The sequence below is a fragment of the Aegilops tauschii genome, chromosome 7 (assembly GCF_002575655.3).
Source record: "Aegilops tauschii subsp. strangulata cultivar AL8/78 chromosome 7, Aet v6.0, whole genome shotgun sequence".
In the NCBI taxonomy this organism is placed as follows: Eukaryota; Viridiplantae; Streptophyta; class Magnoliopsida; order Poales; family Poaceae; genus Aegilops; species Aegilops tauschii.
The window spans coordinates 199345982-199371508 of record NC_053041.3 but is presented as its reverse complement, the minus strand read 5'-3'; the positions used below and the strand labels follow the sequence as shown (position 1 = coordinate 199371508).

General features: G+C 41.9%; 1 protein-coding gene across 2 annotated transcripts; it reads left to right on the top strand.

Annotated features, from left to right (window-relative positions):
* The first annotated feature begins 7392 nt into the window (after positions 1-7392).
* Positions 7393-11225, top strand: LOC109744057 (cysteine-rich receptor-like protein kinase 10). 2 transcript variants are annotated; one of them, XM_020303150.4, is made up of 7 exons: positions 7393-7633; positions 7791-7907; positions 8005-8156; positions 8257-8467; positions 10175-10412; positions 10505-10655; positions 10741-11225. In XM_020303150.4, exons 1-7 carry the CDS (start codon positions 7549-7551, stop codon positions 11050-11052), a joined length of 1266 nt encoding a protein of 421 aa, XP_020158739.1. In that variant the 5' UTR covers positions 7393-7548; the 3' UTR covers positions 11053-11225. The 2 variants fall into 2 exon arrangements, with proteins under 2 accessions (XP_020158739.1, XP_040250597.1); XM_040394663.3 differs by having other exon boundaries at positions 7442-7703.
* Positions 11226-25527: the final 14302 nt, after the last annotated feature.

The following is a 25527-nucleotide window of genomic DNA, read 5'->3' as shown; positions in this document are numbered from 1 at the left end:
GTAACTAAATGAATCCACTTAGTTCATTGTCACCAAGTGTTAAAATATATGTCTACCAGTTGTCCTACAATTTGACTTGTATTAGCTCGACTATTTGTCACCTGCGGGCGGCAAATTGGATTGGTCACTCCAGTGCTAGGCCGAGGTGTGTGCAGCGGTGTCTGTACGGGAAAATGCTATGTGCTGCCCATTTGCGCCCCTATGTCTCGCTTGACACCAGAAAGAGGGAACCTTCGCTGAATGGAGGCGCGATTTGGGCCGGCCCAGGCGCGCGGGAGCCACTGCTTCGTTTTCTGTTTTGTTTTTTTCTTCACATTTTTCGTTTCTTTTTTTGCTTTATTTTTTGTAAGTCCAAATATTTTAAATAAGTATATTATAAAAATCGCTCTACATAAAACATTTGAAAGATACTGACCAAGCATTTGAAAAATGCTAAATGTGCATAGTTAAAATGTTTATCACGTATACAAAAAATGTATATAAAAATATAACATAAGAATAAAAGATTTAGATCATGTATTTAAAAATGTTAATCAAGCATTTGAAAAATGTTGAACAAGTACTAGAAAAGTGTTAGTCAAGCATTTAAAAATGTTAAATATGTATAGAAAAAATATTCACCATGTATTGAAAAATTACTAATTTTTCTTATCATTTATAAAAAATGTTAATAAATCATTTAAAAAATATTGACAAAGTATTTGAAAATTGTTAATGAAGCATTTAAAAAATTATTGTGTATAGAAAAAATGTTGACCATGTACTAAAAAAATGATGAAATTGTTTGATCATGTATATAAAAGTGTTAGTCAAGTTATTGAAAGAGTGTTGAAGAAGTATTTAAAAAAATATTAATCAAGCATTTGAAAAATATTAAACGTGTATATAAAAAAGTTTAACATGTGTTAAAAAAACTTAATCTTGTAAATGAAAGATGTTAAAGAAAAGTGTGTATAGAACAATTGTTGACCATGTATTCCAAAAAATATTAATTTTTTATTTGAGAAATGTTATTCAAGCATTTAAAATGTTGAAAATGTGAATGAAAAAAATGTTGACTGTGTATTAAAAAATATTTAAAAAATCTAAAAAATGTTTAAAATGTATTAGGAAAATGTTCTAGACGTATACGAAAAATGTAGAGTGAAACCCAAAAGAAGCATAAGAGAAACAAAGGAATAACGAAAAAAAAGTTTTCCCCTACCCTAGCCGCCGCCACGAACCAGGCGACTAGGGAGGCAGATCTTCTTCCACCAATCTCCACCGACCAGGGCGCTGGCCCCCTCTCCCTCCGGCTACTACTCCGATGGTAGGAGGGAGGGGACCCCGTTCCTTCACTCTGTAGTTAGGGTTTGAATTTGTAGGTCGTGGTGCGCCGTTGGGGTGGTGGGAGCGGCGCCCGGGCGAATAAATCTGCCTCAACTCCACTCCCACACTGGCGGTGCTCATCATGGCGGCATCTCAGAGTTGATAGCATAGTGTGTTTGCCGATCCTTCAGATCGGCGGCGTTAGGGTTCATGGATAGTGTCGGCGAGGCGACGACGATGACTCCATCAGGTGTGTCTCTCCTTCTGCTCTATCCCGGTAGCTGCGGTGTTGTCTCCGACATCATGGTGGAGTAGGGAGGTTTTGTCGTCCAGGAGTATGTGCAGATGGCTGTCTACGCAAGTGACAACTGGAAGATGGTGCATCTTGTGCTGGGTTTGTGGTTGGAGGCTAACAATTCTGGTTTCCTCCTCCGGCGTAATAGTCGTGGGGGGTTGTCAGTTCTGAAGTTTGATGGCGTGTCCGGGGACATGTTGCCCGGGTCTGATTCTTTCAACGGCAATGGTTTTGCTTCAAGCAAACTACTTTGAAGGTCCGTAAAGCTGCTGGTCAGCGATGGAGCCGCGTCGAGCTCGGGTGAAGAGGTGATCTATCTCCTTTCCCTTGGTGGAGAGGGACATGCGCCGGTCTTTTTGAATAGGATTATTCTATCTTTCAGTCCTGTAATGTCGATGTGTACGTGGCTTATAACTAGATCTTTATTTTATTAATGAGACATGTATTATCATGCAAAAAAAGAATAATGAAAATAAAAACAAAAAAAGAGTAGAAGTAAGAAACAAATAAAAAGAAACGAAAGGAGAGAAAAAAGTGATGAGAAACACGAAAGAAAGAAACAAAACTGAAGAAAAAAACTCAGTAAAGACCGAGAAAGAAATGAAAACAAAGAAAAACTGTGGAAAATGAAATAAAGGGAAAAAACAATGAAAACAGAGAAAAATACTGAAAAACAAAAGAAAAACAAACAAAAAAACCTGAAAAAATGAAGAAGAAATTGTGAAAACCCTGCTCATTTCAACTTAATTAGTCCCACCTAGTGGCTAGAAGTCCTTGCAATCAACCAAGAGACCAGGGTTCGAATCCCCCACGTGCTCTCTTTTCTCTTCATTAATTCTTTTAAGTGCCCGCTATTGGGACGGTTCATTATTGTAGCCGCTTCACGCGACGCGTGAAGCGAGATATAGGTCTCGCGGCCGCTCATTGCCACACATCATTGGGACTTTGCACAAGGGGACCCCCTACAAGGCCGACCCATTTTTATTTCATTTTATAGTTTGTTTTTATTTTTAATTTTTGTAGCTTTCCTTTTTTCCTTTCTTTGTATTAAACTTTATTTTTTCTTTGTCAAAAAAAGTTCATGATTTTCAACTTTTAAAACTTCACATTTTTTTATTTTTAAAATTTTGCTCAACAATTAAAAAACTTTTAAAATTTCGAAAATTGTTTGCTTCTTTTTAAAAAATGATCAAAAATCAAAAATTGTCAAGCATTTCAAATTGTGTTCAAAATTTCAAAAAATGTTAGCATTTTTAAAAAAATCATGAATTCCAAAAATTGTTCTTATCTTCCCAATTTGTTCATAAATTGTTGCCGAGGTTGCCGCCCGAAAACCAACGGTTCATTACTGTAGCCGCTTCACGGGACGCATGAAGCGAGATATAGGTCTCGCGGCCGCTCATTGCCACACATCATTGGGACTTTGCACAAGGGCACCCCCTACACGACACATTTTTATTTTATTTTTACTTTTATTTTTGTACCTTCCCTTTTTCCTTTCTTTGTATTAAAATTTATTTTTTATTTGTCAAAAAAGTTCACAATTTTCAATTTTTAAAATTTCACAATTTGTTTGGTTTTTAAAATTTTGGTTAACAATTCAAAAACTTTTTAAATTCAAAAATTGTTTGCTTATTTTTTTTAAAAATGATCAAAAATAAAAAAATGCCAAGCATTTCAAATTGTGTTCAAAATTTCGAAAAATGTTAACATTTTTAAATTTTGTTCATGAATTCCAAAAAATGTTCTTATCTTTCAAATTTGTTCATAAATTGTTGCCGAGGTTACCGCTCGAAAACCAGCTGAAGCACCGGCGCTACGGCGTGCGGTGGCTCTCACCCTTTAGGAAGGCTTTCCAGGGCTGTTTTCCAATCAGATTGTTTGTCCGTTATCCAGAGAACCAATGCTTCAACGGTGGATCGCTCGCTGGTGGTGCTCATTACTGCCGAATCAAGGAGTTGACATCGTTCTTCTCGTTCATTTGCTTTAGTTATGTAAATCGTTTGTCGAATGTCACGGTATCTAGCTAGATCTTCTGAGTCCTCTAGTGACTCAATCTTTCATGTAATCCCGGATTATATTCGAGAGGCACTCTCTCTTGATTATCCTTAATTAATGAAGGGGCGTTATTCCTCAAAAAAGAGATGACATACCCATTTACTAGTGAAAGGCCAAGTAAATTAAAGCAACCTCAAATCAAGGGGGGCAGACATAACTGATGATCTCTATCACGATGGAAATGTTTCGTACTTGCATTGGCACTCAGGTCAATGACTTGTCGATGCCCTTCTTTTTAGGGGACATGTCTATTGGTGTGCTAAACCAGCAATACAAATACGACCTGGACTTTTCCAAAACAAAGAAAATACGATCCCGACCTGGACGGAAAGCAGCCTAGAATAATGCAGGCACCTGATTACGCGTCGTACTAATATCTAGGTATCACCTGGCACCTTGCCAATGTCTCCCGAAACCTCAAGTCATCCCTCCTACATGCGGACAAGATCAGACATTTAGCTATCACTTTATAAATTAAAAAGGACACTTCGCTATTGCGGTTTGAATTACATGATGTGGATGTGCTAGAGTTATTTTTTTCCTCCAAATGCCCCAAACGACAGATTTTTGGGCACCATGACTGTTTTACATCATCTGTTGAAGATGCTCTTAGTGAAGGAATTAGCGTGTGGTAGAGGTCTCTAGGACCGACAAACGTTGAAAAGTATAAGGTTTTCGGGTAATTAATTGCATGAGTAATTGTGTCGTAGCTCAACTGTCTTGTGGAATATTGACTTTTGGAGTGAAAATACCCAATGAAACCTGGGTCTAGGCACATAAACATTGAAGAAAATATGTAGAAAGTAAAACATTTCTGGAACATTTTTGTAATGAACGGGCTAGTGTTATACTCACGGGTAAAGTTTTACGAAGAAAACAGTTCTGGGTCTTCTGTGCGAAAAAAAAATCAAAATTGGTTCTATATAAAAGTTACTATTCGAGTTTTTTAAGTTGTTGTTTTTTTGCCAAGAAGAACATGGGAGTCATTTCTTCCCGAAACTTCATACGTGAATAGAGCACTCGATCATGTTCGTCACAAAAAAGTTTCAAAATTGTTCAATTTTTTTTTATATTTTTTAGACTTAAAATACTTTAGGACGTGGGTCTAGAACCATGTTCCAAAAGTCCTCGCCCCCTTTTCAAGTAACCTATCTTGTAGGTTTCGCAAAAATAGAGAAAAAGGTAACTATCTTGTAGGTAGTAATAGTCACCTCTGGACTTGACTTGTAAGGGTGGGGTGGGGCAATGATGTCAACAAGCCAAACTTGTATTACGAGATCAAGACTCACATCTGACTGAACTAGACAACGATTTACGTGAATAGTACGCAAGAGTATGAGAAAATAGAGGCGGAGGAGAAAGGCAATATTACTCTAGAAGCCTAATATAATGGCCAATTGGCATGTCAATATGTACAATTTTGAGGCCTACAATTAATATTTTGCTTGATAGTATTCGACAATTCTTTTACTATCTTTGTGCCAACGATGAGTCCACCCTCCCTCAAAAGCAATGATGGTGGTGGGATGGCCCTACCTAGTTGATCAATCGGTTTGGCGGAGATGGCAAGTAGGTTGAAGTCAAAGGAAGGGATAGCGGCAAAAGAAGTGGTTAGAACTTAGGGGTGTTTGGTTGCAAGGGCCTAGACTTTTTTTAGTCCCAGGGACTAAAGAAAAAAAATACTCTCCCGTAAAGTCTTTTTCTAGTCCCTATAGAAAAAAAGTCCCTCCTGTTTGGTTACATAAAGACTAAAAAGGATTTTTTTCTAGTCTAGTCCCTGTAACCAAACAGGGCCTTACTCCCAGCGCCCCGTAATGTAAAACGTCTTAGCTTATGAGACGGAGGGAGTAGAGCGCAGGAAGAGCTGAAGGAGCATAATAGACAAATTGGAGAGATGATGGTGGCCGTTTGAGAGATTGGAGGAGGAAGCAGTATGCCAGTCGTGCGCGCCATCTAGAAATCTGACCATGACCAAATACAGAAATAGCCAAATGTATTTTCAGACTAGATGTTGCCTCGAATTTTCCTACTCAGAGAAAATAAAACGAAAATCTATTTTTTTAAAGAACCACTTTATTCATTTGTGACAAGTAGTACATCGTTTGTGAGGATCATTACAATTTCATTTGAAGGCTCCTCAAACCAACTAGAGGTCAAAGAAAACCTAGCTAATCTAGCAAGCTCGTGAGCTACTTTATTTGCTTCCCTATTACAGTGCTCTAGCAGTAACGAAATCACATGCATAATGAAAACAATCCTCGAATATTGCTACCGCCCACCCGCCGACTGCCCTCTATCATTCATCGAATCAATCACCTCTATATTGTCCGAGTTTATGGTAAGACGATTGCATCCAGCCCTTTGCGCCAGTGTTAGGCCAAATTTGAGTGCTAAAGCCTCCACCATTAACACATCCGCACGAAAGTCAATTTTCTCATTCCCTCCAGCAATAAACCTGCCTCTGTCATCTTTAAGGAACGCTCCCATAGTACCCCTAAGAAGATCGTGATCAAAAGAAGCATCCATGTTAAGTTTAACAAACTCTCTTGGAGGACAGGACCAACTCTCCTTTTTCACAGACGCTTTGGGGGATGCTGCGTTAACAAAATTTGTGGTAAGGGCAAGAATCTCCATTGAAGTTTGAGATACATTTTGAGTTTTCTCATTGTGTACCAGCTTCCGCTTTTCCCACCATAGATACCAAGATGAAATAGCAATCATCTCACGCATATTGTGGTACCCAAAATCCACAAATCTTGGTCCGGTAGGAGTAGTAAGTACTTCAGCACCGTCTCTCCTGCACGGTCAATCTCGCAAGCTTTTTCAATAATATCATCCAGACCCAGCCTTCTCCAGACCTCCTTTGCTTTACTACACTGGAAAAACAGATGTTTTGTATCTTCTAAGCCCTCAGAACAAGTTGGGCATATGGGTGAAACCTTCATATATCTATTAGCTAGCGTAACCCTGCACGGGATTGTACCATATAGCGTACGCCATAAGAATTTTTTTACTTTTGCCGGACAGTCTAGTTTCCATATTTTACTGCAAATAGGGTTAACTGTGATTCGCCCCATCCCATTAGAGTGTTTTAGTTTGCTATCAAACTGATGATCCCACTTCATAGAGTAGGCGGACCTAACTAAGAATATATCATTTTTCGTATAATTTCAGGCAATGAAGTCTTGCATATCATATTGCGGCAGGGGGATTGAAAGAATCATTTGTACATGGTGCCACACAATGCACCATTGTCTTGTTGTGCTACGTTCTGCCAGTGGGCATTCTCCCATCCATACTTGCATGCGTACGCACAAAAAACTGTAAACTCAGGCTAACATCATCTGTATTATTAAATGATAAGTTCAAATTTGCAAAATGATTTATCTTGCAAACAATCATTCCGATTAGCATTTTGTGTTGAACGTCAGGTTCATCTCAACACGGGTTTCAATATGAAACAGCATACTGTTATGTTTTGTTCGAAATACTAAAACAGAATCAAGCTCAACAACAAACCAATTTAAGGACCTCATAAGATTATCTTAATCAAATGAGTTTGACGCGAGGCACGAAAGGACTGGCATGCATGATATAGAGCTCGCAAAGCAGGGGCACTTATCTAGCAGCATCAGCATAGGAACTCAGCTGTCAAATGTATCGATCAGCTGCCCGTGCTGAAAGGACAAAAAAATGGCATACATCCGGCGCCGGCGGGCGAACCACCAATCACTTCCACCCCGCTCCCCATATAACGCACTAACGTCGTTGACCTCCTCCACCCTTCCATTTGCGCCCATCAGTAATCACAAGCTGACACTTGCTCCATCCATTCGGAAAGCTAGCTAGCTATAGCTAGCTCGGACATTCCGCCGGAGTAGTTGCACATGGTGATACCACCGCACCGACTCGTGGGCCACCGCCGGCTGCTGGGCACGTCAACGTCCGCGCCGCCGGCGGGCGACGAGGCAGGTGAGTTGACAAACACTCTGCTCGTGTTTCACCTGAATATGGGTACGTGCTGAACTGTTGCTGAATATGGGTGAGTTGACAAACACTAGCTGACGAACGGCGAAGAGCCCAAGACTGAACTGTTGCTGTGTTGATGTCGTGTTGTTGGTTGTTGCAGCTGCGGCGCATGGCTCAAGCCCGAACTCGGTGAAGATCATGGTGTCCGTTCTGGTGGTGGTCATCTTCTGCACGCTCCTCTACTGCGTCTACTGCTGGCGCTGGCGGAAGCGCAACGGTACGTCATCGACCCAGCACTTCCCTGAACGGGCGTGTCCATTGTTAGTTAGAGCGAAGCTAAGCTTGTGCTGATCCGACCGAGGAATTCGCTTCAGCCGTCAGGAGAACGCAGAACGAGAACATGAGGCCGCTGTCAAGGTCGATCTCGGAGCTGCCGCTCATGGACCTGGCCTCCATCGACGCCGCGACCGGCAACTTCGCCAGGGCCAACAAGCTCGGCGAGGGCGGCTTCGGCCCGGTATACAGAGTAAGATCAAGCACTCTCCTACTGATCAATATATTATGTAGAACATCTTGCCTTCCTCGTCGGCGTTCCTCTGCTGATCCGAACCTCTGCGGGATCGAAGGGCGTCATGGCGTGCGGCGCGGAGATCGCCGTGAAGCGGCTGTCGGTGCGTTCGCTGCAGGGCGCGGCGGAGTTCCGGAACGAGGTGGAGCTGATCGCCAAGCTGCAGCACCGCAACCTGGTGCGGCTGCTGGGCTGGTGCGCCGAGCACGGCGAGAAGCTGCTTGTCTACGAGTACTTGCCCAACGGCAGCCTCGACGCCTTCCTCTTTGGTGCGTTCCACCTCCATCTCACCGGACCTTCAATTCAATTTAGGCGCTGTCAATATTTTGATAGCCGTATCCTGCAAAGAAAAAAATTTGATAGCCGTGACGCATGTGTCAGGAGCGATGTGGTTGCGTCACTGGCCACCTAGATGCCACGTCATCTCCGGCGTGTGGCCATGCATATGTTTCACTCTTCCCACGTCTCCACGCTGATCCATCTCTCGCACTTTCATCTCATTCCTTGCTTTCCCATCAAGCCTCCTTCTTGGATTTACACAAATGCACTAGTATAAGAAATGCTATTATATTATAGAACAGGGGGAGTATACATCATTTGCTGCGTGGAAGCTGCAAAGCAAGCTAGGGTTGCAGCCGATAGGACGTAGAGGACACGGAGAGGGGCAAGGGTTGTGGAGTGTCTTGTTTATTTATTTACTTATTGCAACAGAGGGATAACCTCATCTTGTGATGCACACAATAATTCTTTATTAAAATATACTAGTAGCAGTCATCCGATAAAAAACACAAAGAAGATGAAGGTCCAACCACAGCTGGGCGATAACCTATTACATGATCCTCGTCCAAACTAGCTGAATGTTTTTCATGATACCTTTTTCAAAAACTGCAACCAGAGTCATAGGCGCCTCCGCACGTTGCATAGCACCATGTACGGATTCATCTTATAGCTTGAAAGATAAGTTGTAAAAAAATTAGAAGTGTTGTTATGTAAAAACCCAATCATCATGGAAATTGCAAATAACCCATAGTATGACACACACACACACACTCCCAGTTGAAAATGCACCTTAAATTTTGCATTAACCCTAGCCAGTTCCTTAAATTTTTTAGAATTTCACTTCTCTTGGTGTGTGCACCAATCAGAGATGCACATGACGTTTTAAATATGAGTGCCCCGATTTTTATTTTGGTGGGTGCAATAGTGCACGCGTTCCATCACCACACATCAAGTCTGGTCCTCATGAAAAAATAATGGCGGTATGGGGGCCTATGCATAATGGAACAATTCTAGGAATTGAACCTGGGTGGGCAAACTACACGACTACATGCCTAAGCACCAAAATTGGGTGGAGTGCCTTGTCCATAGTGGGTTTTTTTAAAGGAGGATAAAAACCCCAGCTTCTGCATTATTGTGATGCGCACAACCTATAGTGTATGAAGATCGAGTGGTGAGTGGCGACTAGATGTAGGAAAGATGGCCATTCTTCTAGGTAGAAAACATACATTGCAGGAGGTCATTTTGAGAACTGGAGATAAGGATCACCTTTGTCTCAAAGGTTAGTGGGATGGGCCAAAGAAGTTGTTGAGAGGATGGGTAGGTGAAGACTAGAGAGAGAGAGAGATGTGCTGGCTTGGGAAGGTGATTTAGAAGGAAGAATGCAGATGTATGGAATGAGGAAGTAGAAGAGATAGAGGCATGCCTATCATAATGAATGAGCTATCTCTTTCAGTCTTCCTGCATGAAGAAGATGTCTAAGTAGGATACACTTTTGTTGACGATCTTTAACTAAAGTATAGTCGTGTCAAATTATAAATTAGACATTCATTGTCAATCATGCACACATAAAAAGAGGATATATGAAATTCCCACTAAAATAATATTAATCTACAATCGTATCAATTTAATTTTTTTAATTGTATCCTTGATGAGCTAATTCATCACTTGTGATATCCATGTGGTATTGAAATTGTTAGACACCAGCAAAGGCGTCGAGCTAGACTGGAATAGCAGGCACAACATCATCATTGGCATTGCCCGTGGGTTGCTCTACCTCCATGAGGACTCACTGCTCAAGGTCATCCACCGAGACCTCAAGCCAAGTAATGTTCTCCTCGACAACAAGATGAACCCCAAGATCTCCGACTTCGGCTTGGCTAGGATCTTTAAGGACGAATGCAATGGTGTCAACACGGGACGCGTCGTCGGAACCTAGTAATTAGCAATCACAAGCTACTATTGGTAGGTTACAACCATGAAATGCGATATGTATATGCTACTTACCCCAAGTTGAATTATTAATGCAGTGGGTACATGGCACCGGAATTTGTGATGGATAGTGTCTTCTCAGTGAAATCAGACGTTTTTGGCTTTGGAGTCCTCCTACTAGAGATCTTGAGTGGACAACGGAATGGCATATCATACCTTGAGGAGCACCAACAATCCCTCATCCAAGATGTATGGACATTTAAAACTCTATTCTAGGTCCGTAGAATAATCTGCTAAAATGCTTCATCTCGTCAACTGAACTTCCTTTTGGTAGGCATGGAAGTTCTGGATTGAAGATCGGGCAAATGAATTCATTGACCGTGCACTTGGGCAATCTTACTCAAGGGACGAGGCATGGCGTTGCTTCCAAGTCGGCCTCCTCTGCGTGCAAGACGACCCCGACATTCGACCAACCATGTCAAATGTCCTGCTAATGCTCGTCAGTGAACAAATAAGCATGCCCGCACCATCTAGGCCGGTGAGAAACGTCCCATTGTTAGCGCCATCAGCCATGTTAAGGAGTAAACCGTTGGTTTCTCAGAAGTCGATCAACTATGCCTCGATAACTGCTATCCAGCCGCGATGATCTTGTTATTAGGATTTTTCATGTACACATTTGTTAAGAGTTGACTTGGTTAGTATTTATTTTACCATATTCGATTATGATCACATCTTGGACTGAAATGCAGTGCAAATGTAAACAACTCCATACATTTTTGTACTATAAATGTGCATATTAAGATGTGGGACTTCATGGAACTCAGAATTTAGGAACACAATAAATAAACATGAATCAAATGTGTCGACATACATAATCTTATGGTAACTAAACGCATAAGAATAATATATCCAAGATCAACATTGAGAAAACACGTGAACTTTATTTACATACTGTATCACAGACATGAATTTACCCTGCCTGTCCCTGGGCTTCTCTAGATCATTTGTGGATCTGCAATGACTGCTGCTGGCCAAAACCACTACATTGTCGATCTGGACAAAAATCAATGACAATTCCTTTCTCGTTTCCCTTCGAATGTGGTTCATAACTTCATCTGCTCTAGATAGTACTAGCCCTACCGGTAATTGCACACCATATAGTTTTCTATTTAGAGTCCTTGCAGGTTCAAAGCCTTGAAGGTGAGTGGGCTGTTGGTCTCAACACCCATCTACCAACCACACTAGGCTCGGTGTTCATGAATATCATACTTGTCGTAGGTTTAAGGAAAATTTTCATAAATGCCATGAGAGTCTCTAGTGTAAGGCATACCCAAGTGATTGTTGGGCTCCTCAACTCCTCATCCATCCGTGAATGTTGACCAATATGTTGTGTTTCTTTAATACATTGAGCCTCCATTTCCCAAATTTAATTTGAAAGAATTTGTGTGGAATGACACACCAATAATGGCGGTGGTGCACTTTGGCATGGAGCTTCGACGTTTTGCACGATATACTTTGTTACGAATGATCGTGTAGAAGGTGGTTGGATGTATTCGTGTGAAATTGTCTTGGTCTTAAATGAAGAGGCTTGATGTGCTTGGAGTTTTTAGACCGACTGTTTTGGATGGTGGTGTGGTGATGATCCATGGAAGAGAGGGTGATAAATCAGTTTACTCATCTACTTTTGTCAAGTTTATCCTCTACCTGCAATGCTAGAGGTCTTGGCCTTCCCATGATGCATGAGAATATTGTTTTTATAGGCCAAGCCCTGATTTTTGCTGCTTACTAAGGAGTTGGCTAGAGCAATGCACCAATTATGCAAATCTCCACCCAATGAACGCGTTAATCATGGGTGTGTTCCTTAGGCATGCATGCGTTGGTAGGTGGATATGACATAACAACAGTTTGGCAGGTGTCAATTTAATCCACTAGGAAGCAAGAATCATGTGGTGTTTATTTAGGTGTGAAAAAATGTAGTATATATTTCATTGGTTCCTCTAGCAACTTCGATGTATGCAACGGTAGAGACATATCTTATGCTCCTGCCTGGGGCGAGAAAGGTTTTCTATATGAATTTTAGTGAATGTTGGTCCATCCTGGGTTATATCTCTCCTCGTGGCTCATGTAGCACATATTTCACCATAGTCTTCATAAAATCCTGGCTCTATATGTGCATTCTTCGATCGATTTTGAGGTGAACCCCTTTGTTGAATGTATTCTACAGAGCTTATTTTTAGGCAAACCCCTTGGTTGGATCCCCAACTTACTATGTAGATGCTTTGTTTAAAAGCAACTTTTAGCATGTGCAGTGTCAATGTAAAGTCGGTGCTATGCTAAGTGACACTTTGCAATTTTAGAATCGATTCCAAACAATGCAAGCCAAGAGGTAAGGGGATATTTTTCTTAAACAAATTCTAGTTGAAGAACTGAGTCTAGAGGAATAAAAAAGGTAGATGATCGAGAAAGAGAGTTCAGCAATGGAAAGTAAAAGAAAGAGAGATAAATTCGATAGTGAGATCAGGCTTATATGCTCCCTCCTATCAGTGAAATCAAACAATAGTATTCATTTTTAAAACTTGCAAATTTTCCTGAAGAAAAGACACAAGTGGTGGTCTGATTTTTTTAAAACCAAAATTCAATGCTAAAAAGCTTTTTAGAGTAATCATTTTTGTTTATGTTCTTTGGCAAAGGCCGCCAGACATGTATTTTCTCGACAGAAAATTGCATACAGTTAGGATACATGCCCGTGTTCATTGTGAAGAATATTTAGAATAATGTGAATACTTTTATTTTTCTACCATCCATGCAGGAGCACATAGGCTCGAGCTCCAAAACAACCGACATAGAAAATATAACCTGGAAAAAAGAATTGATGATATTATTTTTAAGGGTGTGGGACGAACAACATGCTCTAGATGATGTAGGAAATTTAGACTCCTTTTTTCAAAAAAACTTAGCAAAGCTCACACTTTACATGCCATATGTGTAGGAGATATGCCCTAGAGGCAATAATAAATGATATTATTTATCTCCGAGTTCATAATTATGTTTATGTTCCATGCTATAACTGCAATGATTCTCGAGTCTGCAATATCCACGAGGCTCGGAGGAAGACTCATATGCACGTGTGGAATAATAAACGGTAAGAAGTATTCCTAGTCTGGCCTCTAAGACTAGCTCAAGTGTTGCATGATGATTCTGTTTTCCTGGTCATGGGCATGTCTATGCCAGCAACTTTGAGGGCACAATGTTAAGAGAACATTTGTGTTGAATCGACCCGGATTGATGTTATGCTATGAGATTCATTCGTCACAAGTTTATTGGTACATAACACAGAGATGGTTAACGTTTGCATGATTCCTTAGACCATGAGAGTATCGAGTTTCTTCATGCTTGCTTCATGAACTTTGGGGTTTGTTAAAACGTCATCCGTAAATGGGTGGCTATTACGGCGGCTTACGGGTTCATGGAAAAGTGTGTCAAGTAACTTGATAGCTCAAGATTGGGATTTGCTCCTCCGACGATGGAGAGATATCTCTGGGCCCTCTCGGTGTTACGGTATCCATCATCGTCTGGCCAGACACTTTGTGATTTGATCACGGGGATGCCGGAACACGATAACGAGAAAAGAGAACAATACCGGTAACGAGGTAACTAGCATAGTGGACAAGTTGTTGATCCACGGGAATGCCAACATGTCTCACCTCGGGTATTTGTAACATATCGCGAAGCAACAGGAATAGCACACGGCAACTGGAGGTTCACTCGAATATTTATTCGTGTGGGTATAGGGGTCAATATGGGTGTCCACGGCTCCGATGTTGATCATTGATCGGAAGGGGTTCCGGGTCATGTCTATACTTCACCGAACCTATAGGGTCACACGCTTAAGGGTCATCTATCTGCTGAATACTAGACATGGAGTCTGAGAGAAAATCACCGAAAAAGTTTCGGACACCGAAAAGTTTCGGACAGCGGAATCGTACCGCAGAGAGAGGTCATCGGATAAGTTTCGATGATACCGAAAAGTTGTTTCGGGATACACCATTAAGTCAAATTGGTTTCGGCACATGCCTGATAATTCTTGGAGGATGCCAGAATCATTCTGGAAGCTTTTTGGAATTTTCTGAGATAAAAACCGGAAATGTTCCGGAGCTGCCGGAGCCACTTCAGATGCGTTTCGCAGATGAAAATCACTAAAACCGGAATTGTTTCGGAACGTGTTGAAAATCATTTTAGTGGGTACTGGAAATGTTCTTAGCCCACATAAATATTTTCAGTTCGATCAGACGCTGAAAAATGTCGTCGTGAATAGTGAAAATCAGCTTTATGGTTACTTTATGGAAAGCCACCTTTTGGGGCTTTGCTCCAAAAGATCTTGGGGATGACATGGATGGATAGGAGCCATTTTTTGGGCCCCTCATGGGGGTGTGGCCGGCCACATGGGGTATCCCCCCTTGGGGACCCTCTTGTTCCTTGGTTTCACTCCTAGGTCCTTGTGGAAGGACTTCATTCATGTGCATTTTGGGTTTTTTGTGAAACTACCCTACCCCTTGGGATTTCCTATAAATAGAGGTGGAGGGGCAGCCCTCCACACTCATCCCTTGCTCTCATACGCATGCCATGCATTATCTGGCTTCTTCTCTCCCTCCCACGAAAAGAGTTTCGTAGAGCCGTAAGGCTGTCTGGGTTCCGGCAGGAACTAGTTCTGGACGGCGAAGCCCTGCCGGATAGATGACACCGTATGTGTGCAACTCTGTAGAGAGATCGTAGTTTCGGTCTTAGTTCGTGAGTGCCTCCCGAAGGGCTGTCCGTGTGACCGTCCGAGTTTCGAAGGTCCTCCTAAAGGGCTGTCCGAGTGACCGTTCGAGTTTCGAAGGTCCTCCCGAAGGGCTGTCCGCGACACCGTCCGGGGGGCTGTTCGACCGCCTCCTGGAGGGCTGTCTGAGCAGCAGATGAGGGTATACATCCTCGCGGTTGGGAGGTTGTAAATCCTAGCTGCGGGGATCTGCACCGCCGATCGTCATCGACTCTACTTCCCGCTGCGCTACGAGCGGTAACGAAAAAGATCAAATCATGTATGCAGTCTCCATAGTGGTCCTGGGCTGGTGCGTAGATCGGAAATTTTTTGTTTTCTGCTGCGTTCCCCTACAGTGGCATCAAGAGCCGTGCTATGCGTAGATGCAGGTTTCGATCTAGAATACATGGAGATGTATGGGTATTGCATAATATAATTAGGTAGTAGATGAGATCTATTGCTGAAAATTATTTATGCGGGTGACAGATGAAATCTGTTACCCGACATTCTTGTTGCTTCCCTAGAATTTGCGTTTGCTCAATCTCGAGACAGCATGGTGGAATTTGACAAAGTTCTGGCAATCTGTGATCCTGATTGATCATGGAAGTGCTATCAGTTCTTTGGGTTCTGCCGTAGTCAAAAGAAAGATGAAATTCGCGGATGAAAGGGCATTGCAGATATTATCTGCACGGGGGTCATGCGTATGACGAAGTTTAGTATGGGGCTCGAGATTTAATTATCCCGTGTTTCATACACCCCGAGATGTTAATCTAGCAACCTGAATAATCATACTTGATGATAATATGTTGGTAGCTGCGGTTTAAGTCAAAACCTTAGAAGCCACATAAAATAAATTTTGCATAAACCGATTAGAGGCGTCTAACTTGGTTTTGCAGGATGTGCATGTGATGTGGTATAGCAGTGCTCATACTAATTCGATTATGTATGAGATGACTATATGATGTAATTTGATTAACATGACCTGCGTGTCATGATTCGGCATGATGGCTGGAGCCATATGATTGCACTTTAATGACCTGCGTGTCAACCTTGTTGTAATGCATTATTTTGTTAGCTATAGAGATAGCAATATTATCTGGTGCATCGACAAGGTGGGGGCAATCTTCGCGAAGGTGAACACCGACGCGAATGCCGAAGACGAAGAAATGAAATACTTCTCCGTCAGAAAGGGCTATACCATATCATGCTATTATGAATTGCCTGAGATGTTTATCCCTTATGATGCACCCTTCTTGATTGCGCGGTAGTCGCTTTTATTAGGGTGATCTCTCACTTAAAATATCAAGTAGTTAGTGTTCTCCCAAGTGTAGCACCGTCACGGCACCTATCTTTTCGGGGTGCGCCATGGATGCATGGGTACGAACGATTAGAGAAGTGTGAGGCGGGTGAGGTCAGACCTCGCAGCAAGATCACTTGGTTGTCTTGACGTTCATGGCAGGATCGTCCTGAGCTCGGAACACACGCATCGAAAGATGAGCAAGAGTCACATAGAGATGTGATCGGCAAGTTGGCCTACCGATTAAAATTCCCGTTATGAGATGATGATTCTATGGCGATGAATTGAAGTCTGGATCTTGTATCACTCAAAATTAATTGTGAGAGATATTGATTTGAGTGGGAGCGCACTGTTGAATTAACATGTTTAATTCTCAGTGCAATTAATTATGAACACTGTCTAAGTGTTTCTTGCATAATAGTTGTAGAATAATGGCTCGCATTTCCACCTTCCCTATTAAAATTGAATAGCTGTTAAATATCTAGTTAAAACTTTACGATTGGTAACGTAATATGAGGATTGTCCTCAAAAGTGCCGAGAAGGACTTTGTCCTATCGCATGCTTTTCGTATCCTCCCGCTAATGCTATGGATCATGTGATTCTCATCCTTCGATCCAAAAGCTAGAATTCTGTTATGGTCAAGTGGAATATGTTTGCTTCCATGAAACCCAAACTTCGAAAGTTGGGATAGTTATATGATATTCATGGAACTGAAGATTATTTTCAGATACAAACAAAGCAATGTTTGTTTGCAAGTATTAGTAAAAGTGTTTACTATTCATTTGACTATTGGGAAAGGGATCCAGAAGAACGCCTGTCATATAATGAAAGGTGAATAAAACAACAACTTAAAGAGAAAGGAAGTGTCCAAAGGGTGTTAGTATGACTTACACGCCTAGGAAGTCCGGGGCTAATGCCACTCTTAAGTTGGGTGCTTCTTCTGAGAGTAGGAGAAATACTAAAAGTTAAACTGTTAGAAGTATAAAGGCAAAAGGAAAGAAGACTGGAATATCCAGCTCATGTAAGAATGTCATACAAGTTTTTGATGTATAGAAGGCTGGTCAAAGATATAGTTCTTGCGAATTATGGTTAAACATGTTAATCACTAATTCTTGGGTATTGTGAGTTCATCACAAAAATTCCCGCTCGATTGCATTCTGTTGCAACTCGACGTAAGAACTACTATGGCCTGAAAGACTAGCTAGAAATGAGGTTAAGGTATACACAGGGAACATAGTAAATGTTACTATACCTTCCATCGGTGTATTGCCGTCTGTATTTATTTTCATAATTCATTTAGAGTTTTACAAACTCTATCCTCTTGCAAGAAGGTTGTTCATAAGAGAACTTTTTATGTTCGATGTTATGAATAACACAAGGGCCATACTTTCATTATGAATGAGATGTATGTTATGAATATTGATAATAATACAATACCTCTGGGTTTACTTTCATAATTCATTTTAGAGTTTCATACACTCTAGCCCATTGCACAATGTTTGTTGCAAAAGAGTTGTTCATAAAAACAACAATTGTTGTTAAGTATTATGAATAACATAAGGGCCATACTTCCATCATCGATGGGACGTATGTTATGAATATTGAGGGTAATATGATACATCCATAACACTGACGCTAAATGTCGCAAGACTAAAAGAATACCACACAAGTGTGGCACTACATTTGGTCACATTGGAGAAACCCGCATGGAAAATTCCATTATGATGGATTTTGAAGTCTTTTTGATTTTGAATCATCTGACACTTGCAACTTTCCTCCGAAAAGTGAAGTGACTAAAATACCATTCACAGGCCATAAGGAACGAACAACAAACTTATTAGTGATCATACATTTGATGTGTGTAGTCCGATAAGTGTTGTTAGTGGTGGATTTATTTATCTTCAGAAATGACTCAAGTAGATATATGGATATTTAATTGATGAGACGTAAGTCTGGATCTTTTGAAATCATTCGAAAGGTTCTCAAAAATGAAGTAGAAGTTATTGTAACAAGAAAATTATGTTTCTGCAATTTGATTGCACAAAGGAATATTTGAGTTACATGTTTAGCGAATGTCTGATGAGTTGTGAAAGGGGTTTCATAAATTTGCACCTCCCGGAACACCACTGCAAGTGGAAAGTCCGTGGAGATGTAATCAAACCATTTATGACATGGTAAGGTCAAAGATGACATAAATAAATTTGCCATTATCCCTTTTAAAGTGATGCTTTAGAGACTGCGGCTTTTACACTGAAAAGAGCTACATCGGGTCTGTTGAAATGAAGCCATGGTATGGTACGCCCAACCATGTTATATCTTTTCTTAACATTTGGAATATGGGGCTTGTGTAAAAGGTTACAAACCTATTCCAAATCAGACAAGTGCTACTTTGTAGGTTATACCAAAATGTTGGGTATTCCTCCCTCACTATACCGAGGCAAATAGTTTTGCCGCGAAACGGTGTGCTTTTAAAGAGAATGGTTCTTTCTAAAAGGTGAGTGGGAGAATAGTGCAACTCGACGAGATAAACAGTATCTTCATCAGATCAAAGGAAAGAGACCTTGGAAGAAATTCCAGAGTTTCCTACTGCGACTGATACAGAAGTCTCTACAATAAAATGTATGAACTTCGGTCGAACTTGCAGCTGAACCACGTAGGCAAGGCTCGTGCAAACCTCTCAGGTGCGCAAATGAGATATTGTTGTTAGACAACATTATACCTACGATACACAAGGAAGCGTTGATGGGCCCTGACTCCGGAATTGGCTAAATGCCAATACAACCCGAGTTAGTTTCCATATAAGTGATTCAAGATTAAAACCTTGATACACCTTTCGGAAGACTTAGAGTCTAACGAATATTTATGGAACTTAAAACTGATATGGATAAAATGTTTTATCCATAAAGCTCGACTTGTTGAAATAATACGATGAGGTTGTTTTCATCGTAGCGATGCTTAAAGTCGGTTCGGGTTGAACTAGCAATTAATACATATTTCAATCATGAGATATGAAACATGGATGATAAAAGGATTTCCATCTGATGGAAATGAAAGCTAGGACTTGTATATGATACAGTCCAAAGTAATTTGTCGATCCAGAGGATGCTAGTAGGTATGCAAACTTCAGAGTTCCAGCAATGGACAGAAGAGAGCAAAATGGAGTTGGAATCTTCGTGTTTTGATGAAATGGTCAAAGGGGTTTTGACTTCATCAATGGGTAACGAAGATGCTTGTAATTCAAGAAAGTAAGTGGGAGCGTAATAATATTTCTAAAAACCTTATGTGCTTGGCACATTGGTAATTGGAAATAAATTTCTTGACACAAATTAGGACTTCATTTGAAAATAGTTTTTCGATGAAGTGCTTAGGCTAAATAGCCACAATATTAGGCATGATGATCTATGGAGATAGATTTACCTAATGGGGCTAAGAAATGAATACATATTGACAAGATGCTAAAACCTTTTAGCATTTAAAACGCCAAGGAGTGATTCTTGCCAAAGTCACATGGAAAGAGTTTTTGCAAGACTCGGTGTCCCAAAACACTGATGAGTAAAATACATGATGCAGATTCCACACACTTTTGTGTTTGGATTAATCATGTATTCCATGGTATGTAAAACAACCAGATATGTCCGATACTCCCAAGGTGTTGCGAGTATGGATACCAAAGTGATCAAATTACTGATCATGGGACAACAGTGAAAGATGTCACAGAGTACTAGAGTAAGTACTGATGACATGGTTTTCTCGCAAGCAGAGATCATGAAGAGTTCGTTGTAAAATGTTACATCGATAGAGTCTTCATCTTTTCTCCATGCGATTTTCGATTTAAATTAAGGGTTTTGTGTAACACACAATGTGGTGGCACAGTTAGTTGGAATTTGTTCGAACTAGTTACTGTGGCGAATTCTATAACAAGGGCTAAGTATGTTGACGCTTTAGAAGCGACAAAGAAGATGTTGAATCATATAGTTCATTCATGAACTTAGTATAGTTCCAAGATGGCTTTTGACAATGGGACACTACTGCAGGTAGTTGCTCCATAACTCAGTCTGAGGAATCCAGGTTCGACCTGTGATTCACATACATACAAAGCCAAGTCCACACAAAATATGAATTTTGTGAAAACGTGAAAACGCGAGGACATGCAAAGATACACACGGAACTGAAGTCGTCAGATCCGTTGGACATCAGGCTATACCACAAGCGAAGCATATTTACACCGGTGTGCCACAGGTGTGAAGTGCATTAGCATAAGCTAGATTATTGACTCTAGTGCAAGTGGGAGTCTGTAGGAGATATGCCCTAGAGGCAATAATAAATGATATTATTTATCTCCGAGTTCATAATTATGTTTATGTTCCATGCTATAACTGCAATGATTCTCGAGTCTGCAATATCCACGAGGCTCGGAGGAAGACTCATATGCACGTGTGGAATAATAAACGGTAAGAAGTATTCCTAGTCTGGCCTCTAAGACTAGCTCAAGTGTTGCATGATGATTCTGTTTTCCTGGTCATGGGCATGTCTATGCCAGCAACTTTGAGGGCACAATGTTAAGAGAACATTTGTGTTGAATCGACCCGGATTGATGTTATGCTATGAGATTCATTCGTCACAAGTTTATTGGTACATAACACAGAGATGGTTAACGTTTGCATGATTCCTTAGACCATGAGAGTATCGAGTTTCTTCATGCTTGCTTCATGAACTTTGGGGTTTGTTAAAACGTCATCCGTAAATGGGTGGCTATTACGGCGGCTTACGGGTTCATGGAAAAGTGTGTCAAGTAACTTGATAGCTCAAGATTGGGATTTGCTCCTCCGACGATGGAGAGATATCTCTGGGCCCTCTCGGTGTTACGGTATCCATCATCGTCTGGCCAGACACTTTGTGATTTGATCACGGGGATGCCGGAACACGATAACGAGAAAAGAGAACAATACCGGTAACGAGGTAACTAGCATAGTGGACAAGTTGTTGATCCACGGGAATGCCAACATGTCTCACCTCGGGTATTTGTAACATATCGCGAAGCAACAGGAATAGCACACGGCAACTGGAGGTTCACTCGAATATTTATTCGTGTGGGTATAGGGGTCAATATGGGTGTCCACGGCTCCGATGTTGATCATTGATCGGAAGGGGTTCCGGGTCATGTCTATACTTCACCGAACCTATAGGGTCACACGCTTAAGGGTCATCTATCTGCTGAATACTAGACATGGAGTCTGAGAGAAAATCACCGAAAAAGTTTCGGACACCGAAAAGTTTCGGACAGCGGAATCGTACCGCAGAGAGAGGTCATCGGATAAGTTTCGATGATACCGAAAAGTTGTTTCGGGATACACCATTAAGTCAAATTGGTTTCGGCACATGCCTGATAATTCTTGGAGGATGCCAGAATCATTCTGGAAGCTTTTTGGAATTTTCTGAGATAAAAACCGGAAATGTTCCGGAGCTGCCGGAGCCACTTCAGATGCGTTTCGCAGATGAAAATCACTAAAACCGGAATTGTTTCGGAACGTGTTGAAAATCATTTTAGTGGGTACTGGAAATGTTCTTAGCCCACATAAATATTTTCAGTTCGATCAGACGCTGAAAAATGTCGTCGTGAATAGTGAAAATCAGCTTTATGGTTACTTTATGGAAAGCCACCTTTTGGGGCTTTGCTCCAAAAGATCTTGGGGATGACATGGATGGATAGGAGCCATTTTTTGGGCCCCTCATGGGGGTGTGGCCGGCCACATGGGGTATCCCCCCTTGGGGACCCTCTTGTTCCTTGGTTTCACTCCTAGGTCCTTGTGGAAGGACTTCATTCATGTGCATTTTGGGTTTTTTGTGAAACTACCCTACCCCTTGGGATTTCCTATAAATAGAGGTGGAGGGGCAGCCCTCCACACTCATCCCTTGCTCTCATACGCATGCCATGCATTATCTGGCTTCTTCTCTCCCTCCCACGAAAAGAGTTTCGTAGAGCCGTAAGGCTGTCTGGGTTCCGGCAGGAACTAGTTCTGGACGGCGAAGCCCTGCCGGATAGATGACACCGTATGTGTGCAACTCTGTAGAGAGATCGTAGTTTCGGTCTTAGTTCGTGAGTGCCTCCCGAAGGGCTGTCCGTGTGACCGTCCGAGTTTCGAAGGTCCTCCTAAAGGGCTGTCCGAGTGACCGTTCGAGTTTCGAAGGTCCTCCCGAAGGGCTGTCCGCGACACCGTCCGGGGGGCTGTTCGACCGCCTCCTGGAGGGCTGTCTGAGCAGCAGATGAGGGTATACATCCTCGCGGTTGGGAGGTTGTAAATCCTAGCTGCGGGGATCTGCACCGCCGATCGTCATCGACTCTACTTCCCACTGCGCTACGAGTCGGTAACGAAAAAGATCAAATCATGTATGCAGTCTCCATAGTGGTCCTGGGCTGGTGCGTAGGTCGGAATTTTTTTGTTTTCTGCTGCGTTCCCCTACAATATGGACATGGATCGAATTTTAAACCGAGGTGAGGTTTAATTGTGTTATCTTTTAAGAGAGGCTAATATATACTTTTGCACGTAGGATTCTTCAAAAACAGGTTGAGCTCAATCCGCATAGACCATAGTTCATATTTTTTTTGAACTAGCTCGACATCTTCGTTTCCAATGTGCCAAAAATGGATTTTACAAATGTAATTTTTTTGGATAAAAATAGATGTGTTCATTGTCACATCCAAATGGTACATGCAAATTTTTAGTGGAAAAACTTAAGTATTTTGACCTATGCAAAAAAGTAAGTCGAACGCCAAATGTTACCCTTAATTTTGTTTTTTTTCACCGACGAAGCACTGCTATCGCATATGGCATGTAAATTATCAATCACACTTGCCACATTAATATGAACATCTACAAAAAAACAGAATTTTTAAAATTTATTTACTATTTATTTTGACTTTACTCTTCATTAGGGAGCATATGCTCCCCAGAGCCAAAAATCCACGTCCTTGAACTAGTAGCTCCATAGATGACCTGCAAAATGTTGAAAAGTTGGACATGTTAAAGACAAGGTCATTACAGCAATTCCATATTGCACACACTAAAGCACACAAACATTTACGCATATGCGCCTTAAGTTTGGAGTGGACTATTTCCAACCAGCTACCCTACATATTCACCATGCTTGGAGGAGGTAAACTAAAACAACATGTACTGTGCGGCATAGCAGCATCACAAATGAGTTAGATCAAAACAAAGGATTTTTCTTCCGGCCACAAAAGGTACATCCCTGCCACCTATGTTTGGCCAACTTATATTTGATCAAGATTGCCCTAGAACCACATAAAAAATCTTACTCTTCAATGAGACTTTTAATTTTGACATATATTTATTTCTAAAAACCGGAGCAATGTTACTTTTGTGCTTGCATAAAAGTTTTACATGATATTTTTAATAGCCGAGTCTTTCATATTATTTTTGTTCTCTAGAAATGCATGATGTTTTCTTAATAGTTACTTTAATCTAACATGACATTCTACAATGAGCCACATATGCATGCTTATAGTTTCTCCGGGTCTACTATATGTTGGAATTAAGGCGGCTGCTAGGGGTCATCCGACTGGTTTCCACGAGAAATCAGTCGGGTGTTTAGCTGTTCGATCTACGTCGCGTAGCCGTCAGATGAGGGTCATGCATGTTGCTTCCTTCTCTTCCAGATCCAGCAAATGCAACATCACACCCAAGAAGCCGTGGTGCCCTTGTTGCTCCGTCGAAGCGGACCTTGTATTGCAGCAACACCGGCGCCAACGCTGCATTGCAGCACCGATAGTCGCCAACGAATACTCCGTTGCAGCACCGTCGTGCCTCATCCGACCTACATCGCCAGTAAGTGCTGCATCACATCATACGCAACACCGGCTGCCATCGACGGGCCACAAAGCAGCACAACGTCACGAGTGATGTATAGCAGTGCTGACAACGCCGACGAGCTCCGTGTCGCAGCACCGGCGCCCACAAGCACTGCGTCGCAGCACTGAGTCACTGACAGCGTTGCGTTGCAGCACCGGCAGCCCCCGACGGTCGCCGTGTCACAGGGCCGCCAAACAATGTCGAGCGCTGCATTCAGCACCGACATCCGCCGATGAGTGTTGCGGCGACACGAGTCACCAAAAATGAGGCTGTGTTGCGGCGCCGGCAACCGCTGACGAGCCGCATCGCAACAACATCTTGTGGAACTTGGGAAGCAGGCCATGTCGGGAGCTTGGGCAATAACCATGGTGGAGAGAGCTTGGGGAACAGCCACAGCGAGAGGTGACGGATGAAAAGGGGATCGACCTCGATGGAAAATAGAGTGGTGCAGCAACGAGGGATGCCTTGCAGCTGCCGGCGAGCCCGCATCGCAGCACCGCGTGTTGACTTGGAGAGCAAAGCTTGGGCAAGGCCATGACGAAGAGAGCTGGAGCGAGGTGCGGACCAAAAAAGAGATTGAGCTCATTGAAAAACCGAGTGGTTCTCGCGACCACATGAGACGAGGAGATAAGGCCAGGCAGGTGGGCGGGCCCCACCATGACGCGTGGCTGTTGGAAATATGCCCTAGAGGCAATAATAAATGGTTATTATTATATTTCTTTGTTCATGATAATCGTCTATTATTCATGCTATAATTGTATTGTCCGGAAATCGTAATACATGTGTGAATACATAGACCACAACGTGTCCCTAGTAAGCCTCTAGTTGACTAGCTCGTTGATCAACAGATAGTCATGGTTTCCTGACTATGGACATTGGATGTCATTGATAACGGGATCACATCATTAGGAGAATGATGTGATGGACAAGACCCAATCCTAAGCATAGCATAAAAGATCGTGTAGTTTCGTTTGCTAGAGCTTTTCCAATGTCAAGTATCTTTTCCTTAGACCATGAGATCGTGCAACTCCCGGATACCGTAGGAGTGCTTTGGGTGTGCCAAACGTCACAACGTAACTGGGTGACTATAAAGGTGCACTACGGGTATCTCCGAAAGTGTATGTTGGGTTGGCACGGATCGAGACTGGGATTTGT